Below are 22,178 nucleotides of genomic sequence, written 5' to 3'. Positions count from 1 at the left end.
GATCCAGCAAAGCACATATACCCAGGACCTAAGTGAGATCATATCCGCCTTCAAAAGCTAGTAATCTGCTGCTACAGAATCTACCGTTTTATCTTAATCTATGGAGTTAAACTGATTTCATTTACCCTCATTTAAGTGTCACCCTGAATCAAAACCTCCATGTCTCTCCTGTGAAGGCATCTCTTTAACTTGCCAGATGTTCTAAGGAATTTGAGGACAGCTATTCTCTTTGTTTAATTTATCAAAAATGTTCCCACATTTCAATACGAATCCATTTTATCATCCTTAAATGATCATCCAATCCTCACAAAAGGGCTCAAGTAGTGAAAATGTAGTGCCAATGCTACCATTTAGTTGTCTACAAAGCAGCTAGAGGACTCTGAGGTGCCTGAGGACTCACATGATCATTTACTGTAGTAGAGTAAATGTAGAGATGTATAGTAACTAAGTAGAACTACTTCACTACTGTACTTAAGTACCGGTATCTGTACTTTCCTAGAGTAGAATTTTTTTTCCAGACTTCCACTTTTACTTCACTACATTTTTTCGATGATTTTAATACTTTTACTCCGATATTTTTTTTTTGTGCTGCATAGTTACTCGTTACAATTATAAAAATTACCACTGCCAGAACAGTAGATGGCAGGTTTCATGAAGCTCAAAACATGTGTATTATCAGCGCATACGAAAATAAAAACTACTGTATGTATAAATGAAAGCTGCATTTGAAATAATAAAAAACAATATGATGTTCAAACTTTTAACTTTTTTCTTTAATGACTACATAACACAGTACTTGTACTTTTACTTTCAGTACTTGAGTAGCAAAATTTAAAAAAACTACTTGCAATACTTAAGTACAAAAAATGTTGAATACTTTAGTACTTCTACTCAAGTCACTTTTTGATCGAGCACTTCCACTTCTACTCAAGTCACTTTTTGATCGAGCACTTGTACTTTTACTCAAGTATGGGTTTCGAGTACTTTATACAACTCTGAGTAAATGCTACAATGGAATTAATGGGGTATAGCAATGCAATGCAGTCCTAACAAATATGACTTCTTAAGCAGCTAATCGTTCTGTTTGAATGTTCAGCCTTGCATGTAACTGTGCTTCCCTGTTTCAAATGTTATGAATGTATTGTTAATCGACCTTCAATAAAATATTATATAAAAAAAAAGCAGCTAGCCTTCCTACTATTTGTTGTTTATACAAAATATTACAGTGAAATGAATGCTCCTTTGTACTTTATCTCAGGTGTACAGTAAGTAGCAAAAATAAGCCCACCGCAGGAAATTATCAGCCTTTGCTGCCCCTCTGAAAATCAAACTGTGGTGGATCACCTTTTAGAGGCACTTTATAGGTGGTAAGAAGGTCAAATGTCCCCTCCTCATTATCTGTTTTAACCCTATAAATACCACACCACAACCACGTGCATTACAAGCAGTATCAGGGAAGTTCAATTTTGTTTGAATGGGTCACAGCTGTTGGCTGTACTGCTTGCCAATGGTGACAGAGGGTATCTTTTTTGCTGTGGCATGTATACAACTCCATCCTCATATGCAGCTTAAGGGAGCCAGTTGGGCCAAACAGGTGGTTTAGTTCCCTCCAAACACAAATGTTAACAAGCCCTGAAAGCACATAAAAACATTCAGATAGTTGAGGATGAATATGGCACTCGTATAAGGATGCCCAATAAATCCATTGTGCTGCAGCCTTGTTGGGCCTCGACTTTCCTGTAGAATGCTATTATTCATTTAGGTTATTGACTGCATTTCCCCTTCTATCTTTTAAAAATCCAACTTTTCCATTCTTCCTCTCTGACCTTTTTAGGAGGTCTTACTCATCTCCTTCTAGTCCTTGCAAAAAATTTAGAAAAACAGACTTTTTGCTTGCACATGATTGGATGATGGAAGTCAACAGGGATTTACCTCATTCACTAAGATCTGGGCAAAATGCCCTTGCAAACTGCAACTTCTCTTGCAAAGTCTATTTGCCTTTAGTAAAATAAACCCCTCAGTGTCACTCAGCAAGGAAAACAAAGAGGGGAATTTACTAATACTGGAGCAGACAGAATTCAGAGCAGCTGTGCATGACAACCAATTAGCTCTCAGCTTTCATTTTCATTTCATTGCATTTGGATCGCTTTTCAAATGGCATTTGACAGGAGGTAAAGAGTTGTTATATCTCCTCCTCACTGACTTTTTTATGCCTTAAACCTTGCACCAGCTGGGTTTAAGGGGTTGCAAAGGCATCAGTTAAATAGATTGGCTGTCGAAAACTACAGTGGGGGTAATTTTTATACACTCCGACTCCCCCCCCCCCATCCCGCTGCTTTTGCAACTTAAAGGAGAGTGGTTTGAAGCAGTAAAAATGCATTTAGTAAATTCTCCCATGACTGCAAGGTGCCATGGCCCTGCTTCTGAGCACAGCACCCCGCCGTCACAATGTATTGATGCAGAGAGTGAAACTGGTGTCCCCCACTCAGCGATACTCTCTGCATCATCCAGGAACCCCACAGCCAGAAGAATATCTAAGAGGAAGAGAATCCAGAGCATGATAAGACTAGCAAGAGGACTTCAAACAAAGATAAGTAAAAAGTTATCTGTGCCAGTAACCTGGTGGATCCAAAAAAAACCCCACCAAACTATTCAATATATAAAACAAAGAAGTTGCAACACACTAAGCATAAATGTATAGCCAGTAATATAGCAACTTCAGGCACCCCTGCCTTTTTTAGTTACCAAACTGCATCATGCAGTAGAAATGGAGACATGAGTGTTCAGGTCCTAAATTGCTGTATACAACACAATGAGAGGAGCCGTTGCCACTTATGAACCCTTTCCTATAGCAAACTCTTTATTATAAAATGGGGATTCTTGGTTAGCCTACAGTATATTATAAAACATTTTCAAGCTGGCCAACTGTGCCATTTTATATACTGTATATATTTATGTGTGACAATTGTAGAAAATCGGTACAAAACTACAAGTAGTACCCTAAAGAATACAGGCAGACTCCTAGTTATCCAATGAGCACAGGGGCATTAATAACGATAATTGAACATGTCTGTTTAAAACTTTTAAGTAAAGGATTACTCACTACAAGCCATAAAAGTGAAATATATCGGAGTTGCTATTGTGAAATAAGACAGAACAGAAATGTCTGGTTATTTGGAAACTAAAGGAGACAATTCTTTATTCATTACAGCATTTAAGGTGGGACTGTATACATAAGGAGGATAATAACCTGACACAGCAAAACTGCAGACATAAGGTGCAATCCTATCCAAAGTAAACTGAACTTTGCATATACTGTATTTTGCCTGAGGAAAAATAATTAACCAGTTTTTTTTAATAATCATCCAAATTATTTTATTACTAGCAGTTGATAAACTTGATGCAAATAGTTGTCCTTTACATTCTATCTATCTATCTATCTATCTATCTATCTATCTATCTATCTATCTATCTATCTATCTATCTATCTATCTATCTATCTATCTATCTATCTATCTATCTCTACTGTACAGAACACCAAGGGTGGGTCCTGGACGGGTGCTATGTGGCACCAATATTTGGGTTGTGGTCGCTTTAAGGGGGAGAGGTTGGTGTATTGAGGGGTCCCACCCGTACAGGGTGTGGGATTTCGGCACAGTTTGTACAGAAGAGAGGTCTGACTTGCAGTTCTCTCTACGTTAATAAAGGCTTGCTTAGGAACCGGAATTTTGGAGGCCCAGAGAGACATTTGGGTGGGAAAAGGGCCACTCCTGACTACAAGGACTCTGGCCCCTACAGGGTTAAGCAGTGTCCAGGAAGAAGCACATAAGGCAGGAAACTCCAAGTGTTGGTGGGAGGAGTAGGAGTTGGGAGGAGACCTGGCTCTGTGCTAACCCTGGGGTAAAAAACATTATTTGACCTTTGCTTATTTATTAAGTTTCATTTGGGCTGAAGTTAAGCAAAATGTTTGTGTTTTGTATTCTCTGAAGTTTGTTTTGCTGCTAGAAGCTCTTTTGTGTTTAACTGAATAAAGACTTTTATGTTTAAGTTACCCGGCTTTTGCACATGGTCCCGAGGCGCTGAAACCCCCAAACTTTAAATACTACCTTACAGTATATATAAACCCAAACAATGAACTTCTCTTACTTGCTCCCTTCTAGTCTTTTTATAATAAGCATTTTGTTACATTTTTTTGTATTTATCCCTCCTTGTTCTTCTCTAGGACTACAGGTCAATTAGTCCCTGTGCTATGGATAAGAAGCGCTTTATAGCCCGCATCCCATCTCTAGCTACAAGCTAAAAAGAAGGATGCCCTCATCAACATGCTGATGTTCCTTTATTGCCCAATCAGAAGGTCTGGGAATTTTTGACTAGTGGGATTGGATAAAGCCTTGTTGCTGTTGAAGTAAAAGGATTTGGCTTTTATGTGTAACTGAATGAAAGTATCACCAAACTGAATGCACAGAATTTCAAATTCTTTGGCAGGTACAACAGTTCTCATCTACGTGTTTCAATTGTGTGTTTAAGTGCTTGCTTAGAGGTCAGCTTTCTTATAAAAAATTTTAAGTGAAAAAAAATAATAAACAAAAAAATAACCAATTATTTTTATAGTTGTTTTGAGTATGTTTAAATCCCCAATAATAAACTGACATTAAAACATTATTTACCAGCTAATAGGTAAAATAAAAATAAAAAATAAGCCTAACTTTAGGGAGCAACTCCAATTTTGTTGAGAAATATTCCCCTCTGGGTGATCCAAGTTACCAAACTTTGTTGCAGAGTCCTACCTTTTGTTATTCTGAAGAAAGAGCTGTCTGTTTGTCTGTGTCCATGTGGAAAGTGAACCTAAAAGGGAGTGGTCATGTAATTATCAATCAGCTGCTGTACCTGCAGGGCTCTAATAAGGAAAGTTGCAAGGTCTGCATCCCATCAGACATCACCAAAAATTACATCTTTGCTGCAGGGGATGCTTCAAATTGAATTTGTATCTTAGGGCAGACTTCTGGGAAAATCCGTAAGCCAATAACACAAGCAAGCAAATTACACATCTTGGGGGGGAGTGTTCTGTGCGGCTCCTTGTCCGACTAGAACCCTGTCATATTCTAAAACTCAGGGTGTCAATGAGAAAAGGAGCTAGTGGATAACTCCTCAACAGGGACACGACTGACACTAAAAAATAAAAAATGACACAGGATCTCACCTTTTGAAGGGAAAAGCTTCACCTTTTTTTTTGCTGATCACAAGTTAATAAGCCACTCGCCACTTTGTTTACATCAGTAGTAAATGGTAGTTGGGGAAAAGCAATAAAACAATACCTGAAAGAATGTAGTGCATGCTTCTTTCATCCATGCCAAGTTTATTGGAAGCCACACAGAAAAAGATACCAGACTGAGTGGTGTAAGGAAGAACAGTCAGGGTGCTTACAACCTGCAAAATAGAAAGAACTTTATGATTAGCCAGACTGAAGTGGGCAATATTATAGGAGATTATTCCTTTCAGCAATTAAAGTATCAGTCCACCAAAAAGTGGTATTTTAATTACAAATGAAGTCTGTTGGGCTATGTCAGCCTTTGGTTAACATGGAACTTGGATACTCCAAAGGTGAGAGATATTGGCATAATTCCAGGCTCTGTTCCTGTCTACCTGGGAGTTTTATGTGTTCTCAATCATATTTGCAGCACTGTCTTTTGTATTTTCCATGATATATACAGTATATATATATAATCCTACAAGGGAGAGCAACAACCCCTTTAAACGTGATAAGGCCCAAGAACGAAAGAACAGAGATATCCTATAAAATGTGTTTAAAAAAAAAATAATGTATCAACTTATTAACCTTTAGTTAACCCTAATAATTTTAAATGAACTCCTTCACCCTCTTCTTTATGTAGCTATTTTTGCTCGTTTTATTTTGTTCACATTTAAACTTTTAAATGTTTTTTTTTTGTATTTACAGTCTTACTATAAATTCATTATTTGTATCAGAAACATAATTCTAGTGCATTTATAAAAGGGACACATTTAAAAAAAAAAAAGTTTACTTTTGATGGTATAACCTACTTTGCTTCGCAGATGGATAAACACATTTTAGTTAGGATAATGTTAAAGAAATCCTGGCTTTGTTTAAACATTCTTCTTATTATTAAATAACTAGTTTAACCCTATCGCAAAATGCCTCTTCCTTCCCCCATCCCAGATGGTTGTCGTTGGACCAAATGGGGCAACCTTAGGGCCAGTGGACAAGGCTGTTATTTTTTTTAACCTGCGCCAACCTGGACCTAGTTTTGCAGATGTACAAGCTCCATTGCTCTCAACTAGGGTGGGGGGCACGATTTGCCATCTTCACCTTGAGTGCCAGGTGACCTTGTCCCATCACTGTCCCTAAGAGGACCCTTAATAGACCAAGCTTAGAAACATTTTCGTTTTGTGAAAGAAACATTAATTCTATTGTGGTTTTATTACAGCAAGGTTGGTTGTAAATACTAAATATTTATTATTATGGGTACTATAAATAATACTATGTTATTCATTCATATTGAATCAATGGATAATTAAAAATTAAAATTCTTCATATCAGATATTGACCACAAAGAATATGTATGATTTTTATTCACAGAAACTATGATAGTTTGATAAATACAAACTAGTGAATAAAATGCATAGGCTACAATTAAAACCAATAGCAACAATAATCACAAACAATTTTAATGCTTGATTTAACTAAGCAATTTAGTGAAAAGCATCTTTAAAGACAATGTTTCCTCTCTAGGGAGACTGATTTTAATCGATGTGGTCCAATCAAATATCTTTCAAGCACGTTTGATACTTCGCAACCCAAAAGACCAAAGTCTTCTTACTTCTTCAATCTTCTTTATTTCATTCTTTCTGTTCATACTCATAAATACAAGCCCACTGTAGCATTTAGGGAGAGCTATGGAATGCCACAAATAGTTTCAATAATAGCGGTCAGACATTTAAACATACAATCATCGCTATGGGGGTTCTCAAAATACATGTCTTTGTCTGATCTAACAGCATATAATTCTAAGTATTATAGACCCATAACTATATAACGCATATTTGTATGGACAGAATGAAAAAACAGATCCATTCTGAAAGCATTAATGTCCTGTATTGCCAGATGTGTAGCAAATGTGTTCTTCTGTTGTTGATGCTACATTAATTGGGGTGCAATGTGCTAGCCAAAATATTCAGGGTGGGATATCCTCTCATGTGGCTGCTTACAGCCTGCATAGGAAGAGTTTATGCTCTGTGGCAACCAAACTGGCCATTGACTGGGAGACATGTTTAAAGCGGAACAACTTGATAAAAATAATGTTCTTTAGCAAGGAACATACAGCCCCCATTAATAATTGAGTTACCAAAATGAGTGTGTGATGTTAACTGCCTCCAGCATTTTTACTGTTTCTTCTTGCTGGAGGCTGCCATTTTGCCCAGAGCCCCTGAACAGCAGTAAATCTTTAGGCTGTCAGTATATTGGCCTCTTCAAATTTGGCACAGTGCCTAAAAATAGAAAGCAACTTTATTTAAATGTTTTACATAGCTATTCCTGCAAAAGGGGCAAGCCTGCAGTGATCTATCAGGATTTAAGTACCAAGAATATTATTATTATTATTATACAGGATTGATTTTCACATATAAATCTTAACCACTTTCCGACGGGCCGTTGTAGAAATATGGCCGCAAAGTGGTTGTCTAGTTCTGAGAGGCCGTTCCTGAACGGCCTCCCAGAATCGCGCTCACGCGCGCCCCCTGGGGCGTGCACACGGGAGTGTCTGTGCTCGTCGGGTCCCGGGGACCCGACGCATCACGGATCAGGGTAAAGGACCAATGAGCGCGGTCCTTTACCACGTGATCGCTCCGTCCAATGACGGAGCGATCACGTCACAACAAACCGGCGCATGTCTGGTTCATTTCTCTCCTCTCCTCGGACGCTGTACACAGCAATCGGTACAGCGTGCGAGGAGAGGAGAGAAACTGCAGCTGCACGCCTCCTCTGCCTCAACTGTGCCCAATTAGTGCCCCATCAGTGCCTCATTCGTGCCCTATCAGTGCCTCAGCCGTGCCCCATCCATGCCTCATCCATGCATTATCCGTGCCTCATCCGTGTCACATCCGTGCCCACCCATGCCACCTCAGTGCTCATCAATGCCACATCCATGCCCACCCATGCCACCTCAGTGCTCATCCATGCCACATCTGTGCTCATCCATGCCTCATCCGTGCCTCATCTGTGTGACATCTGTGCCTGCCCATACTGTATCAGTGCTCATCCATGCCACATCCATGCTCATCCATCCCACATCTGTGCCCGCTCATGCCACCTCAGTGCTCATCCATGCCACATCCATGCTCATCCATCCCACATCTGTGCTCATCCATGCCACGTCAGTGCTCATTCGTCCCACATCCATGCCACCTCAGTGCTCATCCGTGTCACGTCAGTGGTCATCTGTGCCACATCAATGCCATGTCAGTGCTCATCCATGCCACATCAGTGAACATCCGTGCCACATCAAAGCCACGTCAGTGCTCATCTGTGCCACATCCATGCCACGTCAGTGCTCATCCGTGCCACATCCATGCCACTTCAGTGCTCATCCATGTCACGTCAGTACTCATCCATGCCACATCCATGCCATGTCAATGCTCATCCATGCCACATCAGTGCTCATCCGTGCCACATCAATGCCACATCAGTGCTCATCCGTGCCACATCCATGCCACGTCAGTGCCACATCCGTGTCACATCAATGCCACGTCAGTGCTCATCCATGCCACGTTAGTGCTCATCCGTGCCACACCCATGCCACTTCAGTGCTCATCCGTGCCATATCAATGCCACATCAGTGCTCATCCATGCCATGTCAGTGCTCATCCGTGCCACATAAATGCCACGTCAGTGCTCATCCGTGCCACATCCATGCCACGTCAGTGCTCATCCATGCCACGTCAGTGCTCATCCGTGCCACATCAATGCCACTTTACACGTTAGTGCTCATCCATGCCACATCCATGCCACGTCAGTGCTCATCCGTGCCACATCAATGCCACATCCACGCCATGTCACTGCTCATCTGTGTCACATCCATGCCACATCAGGGTGCTCATCTGTGCCTCATCCATGCCACATCAGTACTCATCCGTGCCACATCAATGTCACCTCAGGGCTAATCCATGCCACATCAGTGCTCATCAGTGCCACATCCATCCCACATCAGTGCTCATCAGTGCCACATCCATGCCACGTCAGTGCTCATCCATGCCACATCAGTGCTCATCAGTGCCACATCCATGCCACGTCAGTGCTCATCAGTGCCGCATCCATGCCACATCAGTGCTCATCAGTGCCACATCCATTCCACGTCAGTGCTCATCAGTGCCACATCCATGCCACGTCAGTGCTCATCCGGGCCACATCCATGCCACATCAGTGCGACTACAATGCTTATCAGTGCCCTACAGTGTCTCACAAAATTGTAATGGGAAGTCAGGAAATGACGGTGCTCCCTGCATGTTGGGCCTCTGTATGTGGTCAGGCTGTGGAAAAGTGTCACATATGTGGTATCGCAATACTCAGGAGGAGTAGGAGAATGTATTTTGGGGTGTCATTTTTGCTATGTACATGCTATGTGTTAGAAATGTCTTATAAATGGACAACTTTGTGTAAAAAAAAATGCGTTTTGGTTTTCTTTCCACATTTTCCAAAAACTTGTGGAAAAAAAATGACATGTTCACAAGACTCATTATGCCTCCTAGATCATGTGTTGGGGTGTTTTCTTTCCAAAATGGGGTCATTTTGTGGGTAATTCCATTGTCCTAGTGCTCCAGGACTTTCAAAATTGTGATAGGTCGTCAGAAAATTATATGTGCAATTTTTGCTTCTAGAACAGCTGACGGTGCTCCTTGGATGTTGGGCCTCTGAATGTGGCCAGGCTGTGGAAAAGTCTCACACATGTGGTATCGCCATACTCAGGAGGAGTAGCAGAATGTATTTTGGGGTGTAGTTGCAAGTATGCATATACTGTGTGTGAGAAATAACGTAATATGACCATTTTGTGAAAAATAATTAAAAAAATCTTCATTTTGCAAAGAATTGTGGGAAAAATTACAACTTCAAAAAACTCACCATGCCTCTTACTAAATACCTTGGAATGTCTACTTTCCAAAAAGGGGTCATTTGGGGGGTATTTGTACTGTCCTGAATTGTTAGGGTCTCAAGAAATGAGATAGGCCGTCAGTACTTTAGGTGTGATCAATTTTCAATGATTGGCACCTTAGCTTGTAGACTCTATAACCTTCACAAAGACCAAAAAATGTATACTTATTTGGGTTATTTTTACTAAAGATATGTAGCAGTATAAATTTTAGTCAAAATTTATGAAGAAAAATGACTAAATTTGCAAAATTTAAAACCAAAACTAAGAAAAATGCATTTTTTTACAAAACGTTCGGTCTTTTTTCATTTATAGCGCAAAAAATAAAAACCCAATTATGATTAAATACCACCAAAAGAAAGCTCTGTTTGTGTAAAAAAAAAAAGGATGAAAATTTCATATGGGGACAGTGTTGCATAACTGAGTAATTGTCATTCAAAATGTGAGAGCACTGAAAGCTGAAAATTGGTCTGGTTAGGAAGGGGGTTTAAGTGCCCAGTGGGTAAGTGGTTAATTAATGCTTAATTAGTGATAAGCACCAAAACACCTGTGCAAAGGAGATTTTTGTGTGAATATAAAGTGACTATTGTGTAGATTGTATATATGATTAATGTATATATATATATATATATACTTATGATGAATTGAATCTATTGTGTGTGTGGAAATGAATTCCACACAGTAAACGGCATTAAAACATATAGATTGTGAACTTATATAATGATATATAAAATTACCTCACTCAAGCAAAATGACACACACCTTTTTGTGCACTCTAAACAATAATAGTGCAAATAAACAATATATATATATATATATATATATATATATATATATATATATATATATATATGAATAGAAATATGTGAAAATAAATATAAAGTCTATAAAAGGCCACGGATGAAATCTCAATTTCAGAATGTTCTTAAATTTTTTTTAAATGCTTCACACCTTCACCACGCTGATTACACCCAGTGTGCACAAACTGCTTACCGGAACTAACGGACCCCTTAATTACAGGGGGTCGGTTACAGCCGTATTCTGAGTGGGTTATGGACAAAGCGATTCAGCAATAGTAGGCAAGGCACTGTTTTTCACGTATATATATATATACTGTATATATATATATATATATATACATAAAAAGTACAGTAAAACTGCAGGAAAGGGCACTGGGGGGCAAACTAATGTGCATTTATTTTATTTTGCATTGTATCAGTGTGTTTGGTGTGTTTTACATTTAAATTTGCCACCGGTTCCACCCCCCCTGCGAACGTCACGTCACAGGAGACGGAAGCCGGGGCACACAGAGGATCCGGAGGAAGATCCGCCACCACACACCGCCGGGATACATCGCTGGATCCCGGTGACAAGGTAAGTAACCCCTCTACCAGGATCCAGCGATCTTCCTAGCGGTACCCCGAGTGTGGCTGGGGGTTACCGCTTTTGGCACTGAAATTTAACCCCGAGCCACACTCGGGAATACCGCTAGGAAGGTTAAGAGAAATAAAAGTACTAAGGTAGTTGTATGTAAGGATACATTTTAGCTGATTCTAAACTCTGGTTTTAATAAAAAATATACATATTGAAATATATATTGAGGTATATATTTCTAAAGAATAATTCCAAGCATTGGCAGGTTATACATAGTTACATTGGTCCAGATTGGACCAACAATAACTATATATTTATATACACAATACCTGGCCTATACCAATGGAAGCTGGAAATCACTGAAGTAGACACCGCTGTTCCACTCTCCACTTGCCTCAAAGTCCGGTGCTGAGCAGCCAGCCTGATGCCTGTGAGCACAGGAGGTTGGCTGCTCAGCTCTGGTGCTATTCTGCTTTGCATTTTCTGAATAAAAGTAAAGCAATGTCTGATTGGACGAGGTAGAGAGCATGACATCACCACCTCGCCTCTCCACCGCATCCAATCAGAGAATGTTCAACATTCATTCAGAGAATGCAACGTATTCCTTAGATGCTGCCCATGCAAGGAGGCCAAATTCAAGTGCTCACAAGAGCAGCCACTCCCCGCGACACACTGAAGTAGCAGTGCCTACATCAGTGGCTTTCAGCTTCCAATGGCATTGAACAGGTATGTAATTTACATAGTTCCCTTGGTTCAAGCTGCACTATTGTAACTATCTACAACATGCCAATGCCTGAAATTATTCTTTAACTCCATTAAAAACATTCTACTGCTCTCAGCCTCCTTCACATCTCCAAATTCCTTTTTTGCTGCTGTGATCTGACTTCCTGTTAGAGGGCTACTATGTTCATTCTACATGGTCTCATTTCATGTAAGAACAAAGCTACTCTCTCTTGTTTGCTCTTGAGATGGACCAGAGACTATGGACTATGGGATTTGTAGTGTGTACAGATCAGTGCACATGACCACAACTAACATGCATTGCTAGTTCCAAACAAACTGACTTGAGGGGTTCAGAAGCTCAAATGAGACAGTACAAGGAGGCAGAAAAACATAGTAAGGAACAATTTCATGAAGAATAGATTACAGGGCCATTTTTTTTGGAGAATATGGATACCATTTAGTGTCAGAACTGCATTTAGTTGTGTTTTATATCTTCATTGAGTTCATTTTTAATATGGGTTGACGAGCCCATCAGCATTGGCTTGCTGTTTCAAGAAGTAGCAAAAAAAGAATGCAAATGTGACCCCCCCATCCCCGCCAATAACGCTAACCCATTGCAGATGCAAATTGACACCATTGCCTGAAAAAAGAAGGTGCAAGAAGTATGTGTTACTATTCAAAATGTAAAAAAAAAAGCCGGAAGAAAAGAAAGGATTGTCTTAGGAGTTGATTTCCAAAGTTTGTGTTCTCTACTCTGGTGTTGTAATGCATACCCCAGCTGCTAATCTGCACAAGCTTCTATTTGGGTCATATTGCACATTGTATTTCCTACGGGAGGGAATGGAGAATGCAGTACATACCACCTGAATACTTTCTATGACAGAATTCTGAGCAACTGACCAATGGCAAGAGCTTCATGGAGAGATGTCACAAGTAGAGCAACAAGCAGTAGTGAGCTACAAATAAGGTTACTGCTATTTATATTAAAACTTTAGTATTCACCCACAACTCATATCCGTTTTGGCAAATAGTCTTCAGTAATAGTTGCTTGCTAAAGTTAAGTTTAATTTAATTTAAGTTAAGTGTCATGAAATGTAATATGAAAAACAGTAGTATTGTTGATTAAACTGGAATAAGGATCAACAAACCAGTTACTAATGCTAATAGACTATGCACCATAACCTTTCAGACTGATTATGAATAGGAAAAAAACCTATTGTTTCAGATATGCACTTACTTTTTTTTCGTCTTCAGATGGCATGCTGATTTCTTCAACAGATGGAGTTGTGTAATTGTCCATGTTACTGTCTAAAAGACGTACCCGTCCAATATTGGAATTTATTTCACACCTTAAATAAAAAGGATACAATTTTGAGGGACTATACATAAATAAACATTAGAAGTATGAGAACATACAATTTCATTGTAAAACATAAACAGTAATACATTTAGGATATTATTATACTGCACTATAGTGGAAAAGGGAATAAATAAAGTATTGCTAAAGGCAATTTTGGATGGAGTAGAGAGGGATTAGAAAAAAAAACTGCAAGGTTTATATTGCTGTCTGTGCCCTTATTAGGAAGATTCATCTTCTTAATTTATCCTGTTTACTGTTATCACTGAGCATGAACGTGAGGAGAAATCTCAAATGTTGAGTTGTCACCAGAACAGGAATAAAAAATAAATCTTCCAATGGTTTCACTAGTTATAGTGACTCTGGGGACATCCAGGGATTTGCTCATCTTGGAGGGATTTCCACTCACTTCCTGTTGTGGTTTCAGGACAGGAAGTAAAAGGAAATCTCCGTAATAGCACACATATTGTTTTAAAACAAAAACTGACAAGGATTATAACCCTCCCTTACTCTATCAAAAAAAGTTTTGCATTTAATTCTAATTTAAGGTATAATCTAGGTGGATGTATGTGTCTTGGTAAATATCAGAAGAGAAAGCAGTGCTGGGTCAAAAGTTCTATGCTTGAGTGAAAATTCCATTCAGAAACCAAGAGTTTCATATGCCCTATTAAAGTAAAAATAAGGACTACACCAGGATTTTGTGAGGACATTTTTTAAGTTAGAATGTTTTTAACAATGAAGAATTGCATTTTCTGCCACTAAAAGTTGGCCAGGAAAGAATAAGACAGGGAACCACCCCCTTGAACCATACCAGGCCACATACCGTCAACATGGTTCTCTGCCAGGGGGGCTCTCCTAGCAAAGCACTTTGTCTACATGTTGATGAGGACAAGGGCCTCTTTACCACAACCTTGGACCAGTGGTTGTGGAGTGTGCTAGCAGGGGTCTTTCCCAGTAGACATATGCAATTCATCTTAGTCTGAATCAAAAAGGACAAAAGTATACAAATCTCCAAATGACAATAGTAACAAATTTCATTCATTCGTTTCGTTTTATTTGGTTAACCCATTTCGGAATAAATTCCACATTATTGGAACAACTAGAATTCAAATAGATTGAAAATTAATCAACGATCTGAATTCTGCATAAAGAATAGCTGGTTGTTAAGGAGTGGGTGGCCACCGTGTCTTTACCAACCGATGACGCATCTGCTGTCAGCGGGTTTCCTCGCTGTCAGCAGAATGTAAACAGAACAAATGCAAGCAGACCAGGAAAGGGGGAGTGAGCAACCTGAACCATACCAGGTCACATGCCCTTAACATGAGGGTGTATTTTGAGGCAGGGGACCTCCCCCCCACCAAAGCACCTTGTCCATATGTTGATGGGGACAAGGGCCTCATCCCCACAACCCTGGGCATTAGTTGTGGGGGTTTGCAAGGTCTTAACAAGGAGGCCCCAAGATCCCCCCCCTCCATGTGAATGAGTAGGAATACATAGTACCCCTACTCATTCACCAAAAAAGTAAATAAAAACATAAACACAGTTTTTGACAAGTCTTTTATTAAAAGTTATTCTTCATACAGAGTGTAGAACGGTTGATCAATTTTCGATCAATTCTAATTTCAGTCATTCTGAAAATGTGGAATTTGTTCGAAAATGAATAAACTAAACTTAGCGAATTCCAAAAACTAAACTAAATTTGAAACATAACAAATCTATCCAAAAAGAAACTAAAGTAATTTTTCTGTTATGCACATGTCTACTTGTCAGAATCTGGGAGCCCCCTTCAAAAATAAGGGGGCATCCAGATACTGCCCACCACACATGAATGAGTAAGGGGTACATAATTCAACATTCACATAGAGTCCTTTATTAAAAAAAAAAAAAAAGAACTCCAAAAAATGTCATATGATGTAAATCCATTTCGTCCAGCAATGGAGATCCATGCCAATGTCAATGACCATGAACACCAGCTGATCTGCCAAAATAAAAAAACTCATTGGGCCATTTAATCCTAAAGACTGTTCACCACAAATGAAAGCTTACAAGCTGAAAGCTTTAGGTCACGGTGGTCAGAACTTACCAAACACTAGGTCTCTCTCACTGCGTCTAAGCTACAGCATTTTGGGGAAATTTGCTACCAAGGCAACTAATGATGCATTATGAAAGAAAGAGGAAAGAGTCCTAAGCTACTCCCTCCCAAGAGGTAAGTAGAAAAAAACGGGTTTAGAGGGAATATGTGGTCAAATAACTGGTTGACTTTAATTAACTGGTTCATTTTAACAATATCATGCAGTTGCAAATAATCCTCTAAAATAAAAACGAATATTGTGCTTGTTGCGGGATCATTAAAAATAAAAATATTTTTTGTGGGCTCTGGATGAAGGCACTAGCACTTCCAAAATAAACAAACTAATGTCAGCAAAGGACTACATCCCTTTACATGGACATGTCTAAATTGAGAATGTGAGTTCTAAAGTGGGTGGGTCCTTTGTGGACCACAAGGAATCCCATTAGAGTTTTCCCTTTTTCTAATTTTCTGTTTTACTTTTCACAACAGTATGAATTAAGTTGTTTAAAAATGATCTCAGTCTTTATAAAATGACTATGAGTGGAATGAGCATCCTAATAGTATACGTACTGCAGAGAATGGGATTATTTCCACATGTCATGTAGCTATAAACAGCAATGTTCTGTGCACTAATTTGTGTGATTGTTTACACAAACAAAGGAAATTGTCCACTTGCCATCTTATGTTGGTATGTGAGCTATAAATGTCCAACAGACAACTGACTCTTTCTTTCATTTGGACTTATCATGTCTTGTTTCGATTGTGCTTTCCTGATTATATAAGACAACAACTTAAGATGGGTGAAACAATTTCTCATCAAGGCTCTTTGATAATTTCAGATGGAATAATTAACATGTTTTGGGCTCAGAAAAAGACCAATGGCTGTTCTGACATTTGCGATTTGTAAGTGTAAGTCAGGGATTTGAGAGGAAGTGAAACAAAGAACAATAGGGACCGGCTAAATCTCCTTGTTGATTTTAGTGAAGGTTGGAAAAGAAGAGAAAATCAGTTAAGTGCAGGAAATAAAGCCATGCGTCATCTAAAAAAACATTTAGGACTTCTGCGAGTAAGTGATACCCCTACTGTGACCAAGACCACAACCCCATATTTTGAGGACTATGCTCATTGGCACATGCATTATAGCTGGAATCGTGAAAAGCCAGAAATAAGCACACTACTAAAGTTTTCTGGCAGATTATGGGGTGAATTTACTAAAGGCAGGCTGTGCACATTGCACAGTTGCACTAATTTTCCTTATTAATATGAATGTGCTAAAGATTCACTTTGTAAAGAAGACCCAATAAGGTGCCAAGAAAAAAAAAACAGCATTTTTGCTTGCACATGATTGGATGATGGAAATCAGCAGTGTTTTACCATATTTAAACCAACTATAGATAAAAATCCCTGCTGAACCTGCCAAGATTCAAACTATCTATGAGCAGGCTGAATGTACCCAAGTTGATCTATAGATCGTCTTGGGTACAACCAGCATGTCAGAATTTCAGCATGTGATTTTTGCCAACAGCTATAGCCACTAGCAATAATCACTGTGTTCTCCCAGCAGGGAAGGCTTCCCATGTCCCCCCACCGGGAGAATACAATGGCTCTGTAGGAGGAATTCCCCCATCAACATTGACTGTGTTGATGGGGGAATTGAGCGATTTTCTTTTGCGCAACCTGTGGTTGCAGGAAATAAAATTGCATCATGTATGGCCTGCCATATTAAACTCAGGGAAAATTAGTGCAACTACATAATTTTCGAAAAGAACAGAAAATCTAGAATGTTTTAACAGGTCCAGGTTAGCGCTTTAGAAATGTCACAATTGATAAGTGGACCAATTATAAATGGGCTGATTGAGAAGATTTTGTATGACCACTTGGGAGAGGCATTCTGATGAGGCTAAGAAATGGGTATGGCAAAACTTTCCCGCATCCATAAGATGCTTAAAATATTTGTTGGTGGTTCTTGAAGAGAACTCTAGGTCTCTCAGTACTGGGATCATCGGTAAGTGAAGCAGGGAGATACAGGGAAATGGAAAAGTCAAAGAAATAACCTAAAGTGTGGATCCAACTTTTGTGTGATTTTTAAGGGAATGTAAGTGGCAAAAAATGAGCCAAGGAAGGCAAAATACTGGGACGGAGGTGCATTCCTCTTCCAGTCTGACCGAAGGTTTTACCCATGGTAGATTTAAGGCTCTGTAGTGCTGAAGCAACTCAGGTAAACCAATTCCTCCATCTTGTTTTGGGATGGTTAGGAGTGTAATGTGGATGTGTGGTGGTTTATATCCCCAAATTAAATGACGGTAAAGACTGCAGGTGGGTAGAGAATGACTGAGGGCCAATAAAGGTACCATTTAGATTAAGTACAACACCTAAGGAAAGGTGGTCATCTTAAATGCGCTACTCCCCCCCCCCCCCCAAACCAAGTTAAATTATTGTCCTCCATGACTGCAGATCAGAACAAATCTTTGTTAATAAGTGGTGAAAATTGACTTCGCACAACTGTTGAGGGTCAGGCTTGATGCCCAGATATTTAATGCTGGACAGAGCCCATTGAAAAGGAAAAGATTGTCTTAAACTATCTACTCTATTCGGTGTTAGGGAGACATTGAGCGCTTCTGATTTGGAGTAATTTATCTTGTAATTAGATAGGTCCCTGTATTGACAGAAAAGAATAGTGACATCACAATTGGGAACATAAAGTGGTTCAACCAACTTATGGGCTTTCAATGTGAAAAGGAGAAGTGAAGAGCAACCATGTGTAGTACAGAAAATCAGAAAGAAAAGCATGCTTATGTAGCAAGCAAAAACTGTATGTCTGTTTGGATGCAAACAAGGTTTAAAAAAATTAAAATGCATGGATAGATGAGCGTACCACAAACTATGTGTATATCTAAAAAGTAATGAAAAAGATGATACATTTTGTGTATATTACAGTTTTTTAGTGTCTGTCATCAGCACTGAGCTCAGGTACATGATAGGACACTCAACATGATACATCTGCTCAGACTAGGAGAGAGTACAAGGAAATAATAATAAAAACTAATAACCTTAATGATGTAAGGCTACACAATTCAAAAACAATTATTTAAATTAGAACAATTTGTTGATCGGTTCATATCGAGTCTCAGAACCTGAGATATAGGATTTTGCTTGAGAACCCACATAGGTCTTCAAACATTTGACAAATTCTAGTTTACATTAAATAGTCCTGTAAATTATGTAAGACTTACGTATGGGAAACACGATTTCAATTTCACAACCAAGCCTCAGTTCAATGTCATTTGAGTCCCTCTGCTTTGTAATAAAGTGCGTTATTTTTTCATTATCCACAACTCAATAGCTGAGCTATTCAGTTTGCTTGTTGCTGATGTGAATAAAAGCTATCCTGAAAATAGTCAGATACCAAGCCCTTTTGTTGGATTACTTAGCTGAATACATTACAATACAATCTTCTTATGACAAAGACTGAAAAAGGTCTCTTCCCTATGAGTTTCCCGATTGGAGCCTGAATAAAAAAAAGGAAACGAGGAGAAATATTTTCTGTTTTCTAATTTTTAATCTGAATTCCTTGTCTGAAATTGTCCTAGTATGCATCTATAATGTATAAAGTACTTGTATCTTTCCTGCACTTTTTAAAAACCCATAGTGAATTATAACTTACTCTGTAGCTGTAATTAAGCATGGCTGCCACATCCAGGTGAATGTGGGAGCAGGTCTTCCGTAGGCTGTACACTGGAAACGATGAATGTCTCCAATCAGTACCGACTCCTTCCTGTCACAGTCTGTTTCTTTTTCATAGATGGAAGGTTTAACTAGAATTCAAAGAGAATGAATATGTAAACATACATAGTTATATAAGAAACTCCCAGAAACCTATGCACATTAGAGTAAACGTGGTGATTTCAAAGGAACTCATATGTGAATAAGTCTAAAAAGAATGTATTTTCATTGCCTAGAGCAGTGGTTCTCAACTCCGGGCCTCAGGACCCACTAACAGGCAAGGTTTGCAAGATAACTGAAATACATCACAGGTGATATATTTTGCTTCTCAGTGTTTGAAGTATTCTAGTCTGCATCTCCCCAAGGTGATAACTTAAATCTGGCCTGTTAGTGGGTCCTGAGGACCGGAGTTGAGAACCACTGGCCTAGAGTAAAATATTTCTGCTGTAAACTCAAAATACGAGTTCAGCTTTCAGAAAGGAAATTTTACAAGAGTTGTAGAAAATAAACAGATAAAAGTTATATGTAAGTAATTTATCATTTCAGATTCTTTTTCAAACCAACCCCCTACCTGCTTATCCTTAAAGCAACCTAGTTGTTGTAAAAAATGTTTTAAAACAAGCCATACCTGTAAGGGCAGACAGGATATATTCACCTTACCTTCTGCCTGTGCTGCCAATTAACCCCTCCATGCTAGGGAATCTTCAGCTGGCAGGGAACCTGACACTTCAGGGAGTGTCAATCTCCTAGATTCCCCCCAGCTCTAACGGGTTCCTCCCTCCAACCTCCACCCATTACAGGATACAGTAGTTACATAACTCCCAACTTTTTGAGAGGGACAAAAGTATCTAAGCATAGGGCACACCCCCTGGCACACCCCATAAAGGAGAATTATACAAAAAAAAAGATTAGTTAAACCCACAAGTACCTTCATTTTTCCACTACTATTCCTTTTTACTGGCTTTTGATGTTTATAAGTGCAGTAATTTAGAAATTGGATGAAAGGTTTTTGTACTGGGAAATACTTTTTGAAAGATAAATAGTACAAATTTACATACAACTATATAGATCTTACCTAAATGAGTGACAAATGAGGAGGAAACAGGGACAGAGGGACAAATCAGGGACAGTCCCTGAAAATCAGCGATAGTTGGAAGCTATGTGGTTACATAGAGGGCAGCAGGAGCAGCCAGCGCTGAGTATTGACACTACCAGAAGTGTCAGTTTTCCTGAAGACATCATAATAACACTTCTCAGGAGTGGTGTGAGTATTGTTTGCTTTGAAATCTTATGTATGATGACAGGATCTTTTTACCCTGGAAACATCCTTACACTTATTGTGCCACATATACAACCAAAACAGTCAAATACATACAACAACAGCATTAGCGATTTAATCTAAGCTACAGGCCAGTACCTAAATTCACCATTAAAATAAATGTGTGAGAGTTACTTAACCCATCAAAATATTTGTCCAGTCAGACCTGACAATAAATACAGCCCTGCCAGACCAGGTCCATGACTTCAATGTTACTGCAGTGATAGCACTACGACTAGAACATGTCCATGCCCCCAGCCAGTGATTTGATGAAAGAGTAGAAGCAACAGACAGACAAGGTTATTCTGCTGCACTCTTCTCCTTTAAGTGGTTTCCTTACTAACAGACATGCATGCAAGACAGCCTGACTGGCACAGAATATTGGCCCTACCTCTTGAATTGTAATTTGCACAAAAACATAAAATGTTATGCCTTGATTCCACAACTACATGATACTCCACAGAGTAGAAACATAGGTATTCCGTTATTCAATTGAATAATAAAAAAATAAAAAAATAACATTAACAATTTTCCTGATGGGTCATTACTATTTGTATTTTTTTTGTTAAGGAAATGAAAATGTAGAAACTCACTGAATTTTACTACAACAACCTATTTGTCATGGACTTTAGTCAGCAAGAACCTAGTGGATCACAATCTGTATTGGGCCACTGCCCAACCTCTTTTTTGTTCTGGACTGTTACAGAATACCAACCACTGCACTTGTGGTGCCGTCCCCCAAGCTCTCCTACTTACTGCCCTTCATGTCATCAGCTTATTAAGTAGACTTTCTGAGTGCAAGCCAGCTGCTAAGCACAACTGAAATAATTAAACTAGATGAATTTTAAAGGATTACATAAATGGTTTAAAAGGCAATTTTATTTCCTTGCCTAGTTTTGTTCTTTAAGGAATAAATATGTAATATATTACATTGTTAAAAGAAATATGATTGTTTTTTTCCACCCACACATAATTACTAAGGGCCATATCATAAGTACACCTTTATGTCCTGTTTTAATCATAGTAATTTTCCTTTTTGGAGTAGACTTCCAGGATATGTGGATATCTCTTCAACCAAGGTAATGGTACTAGGCTGGCCTTGTTAATTGTTTGTAGACATACACCCAATGCAATGGGGGAAATCCTGTAATAATATATCATAATCAAGGCTAACTCCATAAATGGGGATGTTAGAAGGAAGCAGGAGCTTTGGGATTAATGTTTTGGCAACACGTTCAGGAATAAGCAGCGGTTGCGGCAGGACATCAAGCCAGCTGATGATTATCGTGAGGAAAAGGCTTCCGATTAACAAGCTACTTAAAGCAATTAAGAAAACAACATAATTCAATGAAGAACTTTGTGCAGGAAGTGTAACTTTTCACTCATTGTCTTGACTGCAGAAACTCACAAAAAGGTATAAGGGAATTTCTGATA

General features: G+C 39.0%; 1 protein-coding gene across 1 annotated transcript in view; it reads right to left on the bottom strand.

The window, feature by feature from the left end:
- The window catches only part of LOC309560294 (vascular endothelial growth factor receptor kdr-like), a 269,627-nt gene that overhangs the window by 83,487 nt on the left and 163,962 nt on the right, over positions 1-22,178 (bottom strand). Inside the window, exons 10-12 of the mRNA XM_082263898.1 lie at positions 19,368-19,518; positions 13,513-13,624; positions 5,316-5,427 (exon numbers count right to left, since the gene is read on the bottom strand). Of these exons, the coding sequence (XP_082120024.1) occupies positions 5,316-5,427; positions 13,513-13,624; positions 19,368-19,518 (375 nt within the window). The remainder of the gene's footprint in view (positions 1-5,315; positions 5,428-13,512; positions 13,625-19,367; positions 19,519-22,178) is intronic.

The sequence above is a fragment of the Pelophylax lessonae genome (assembly GCF_965119305.1).
Source record: "Pelophylax lessonae genome assembly, chromosome: 7".
NCBI classification, from domain to species: Eukaryota; Metazoa; Chordata; class Amphibia; order Anura; family Ranidae; genus Pelophylax; species Pelophylax lessonae.
The sequence above is the reverse complement of the archived record's forward strand: the minus strand, read 5'-3'. Positions and strand labels throughout refer to the sequence as shown.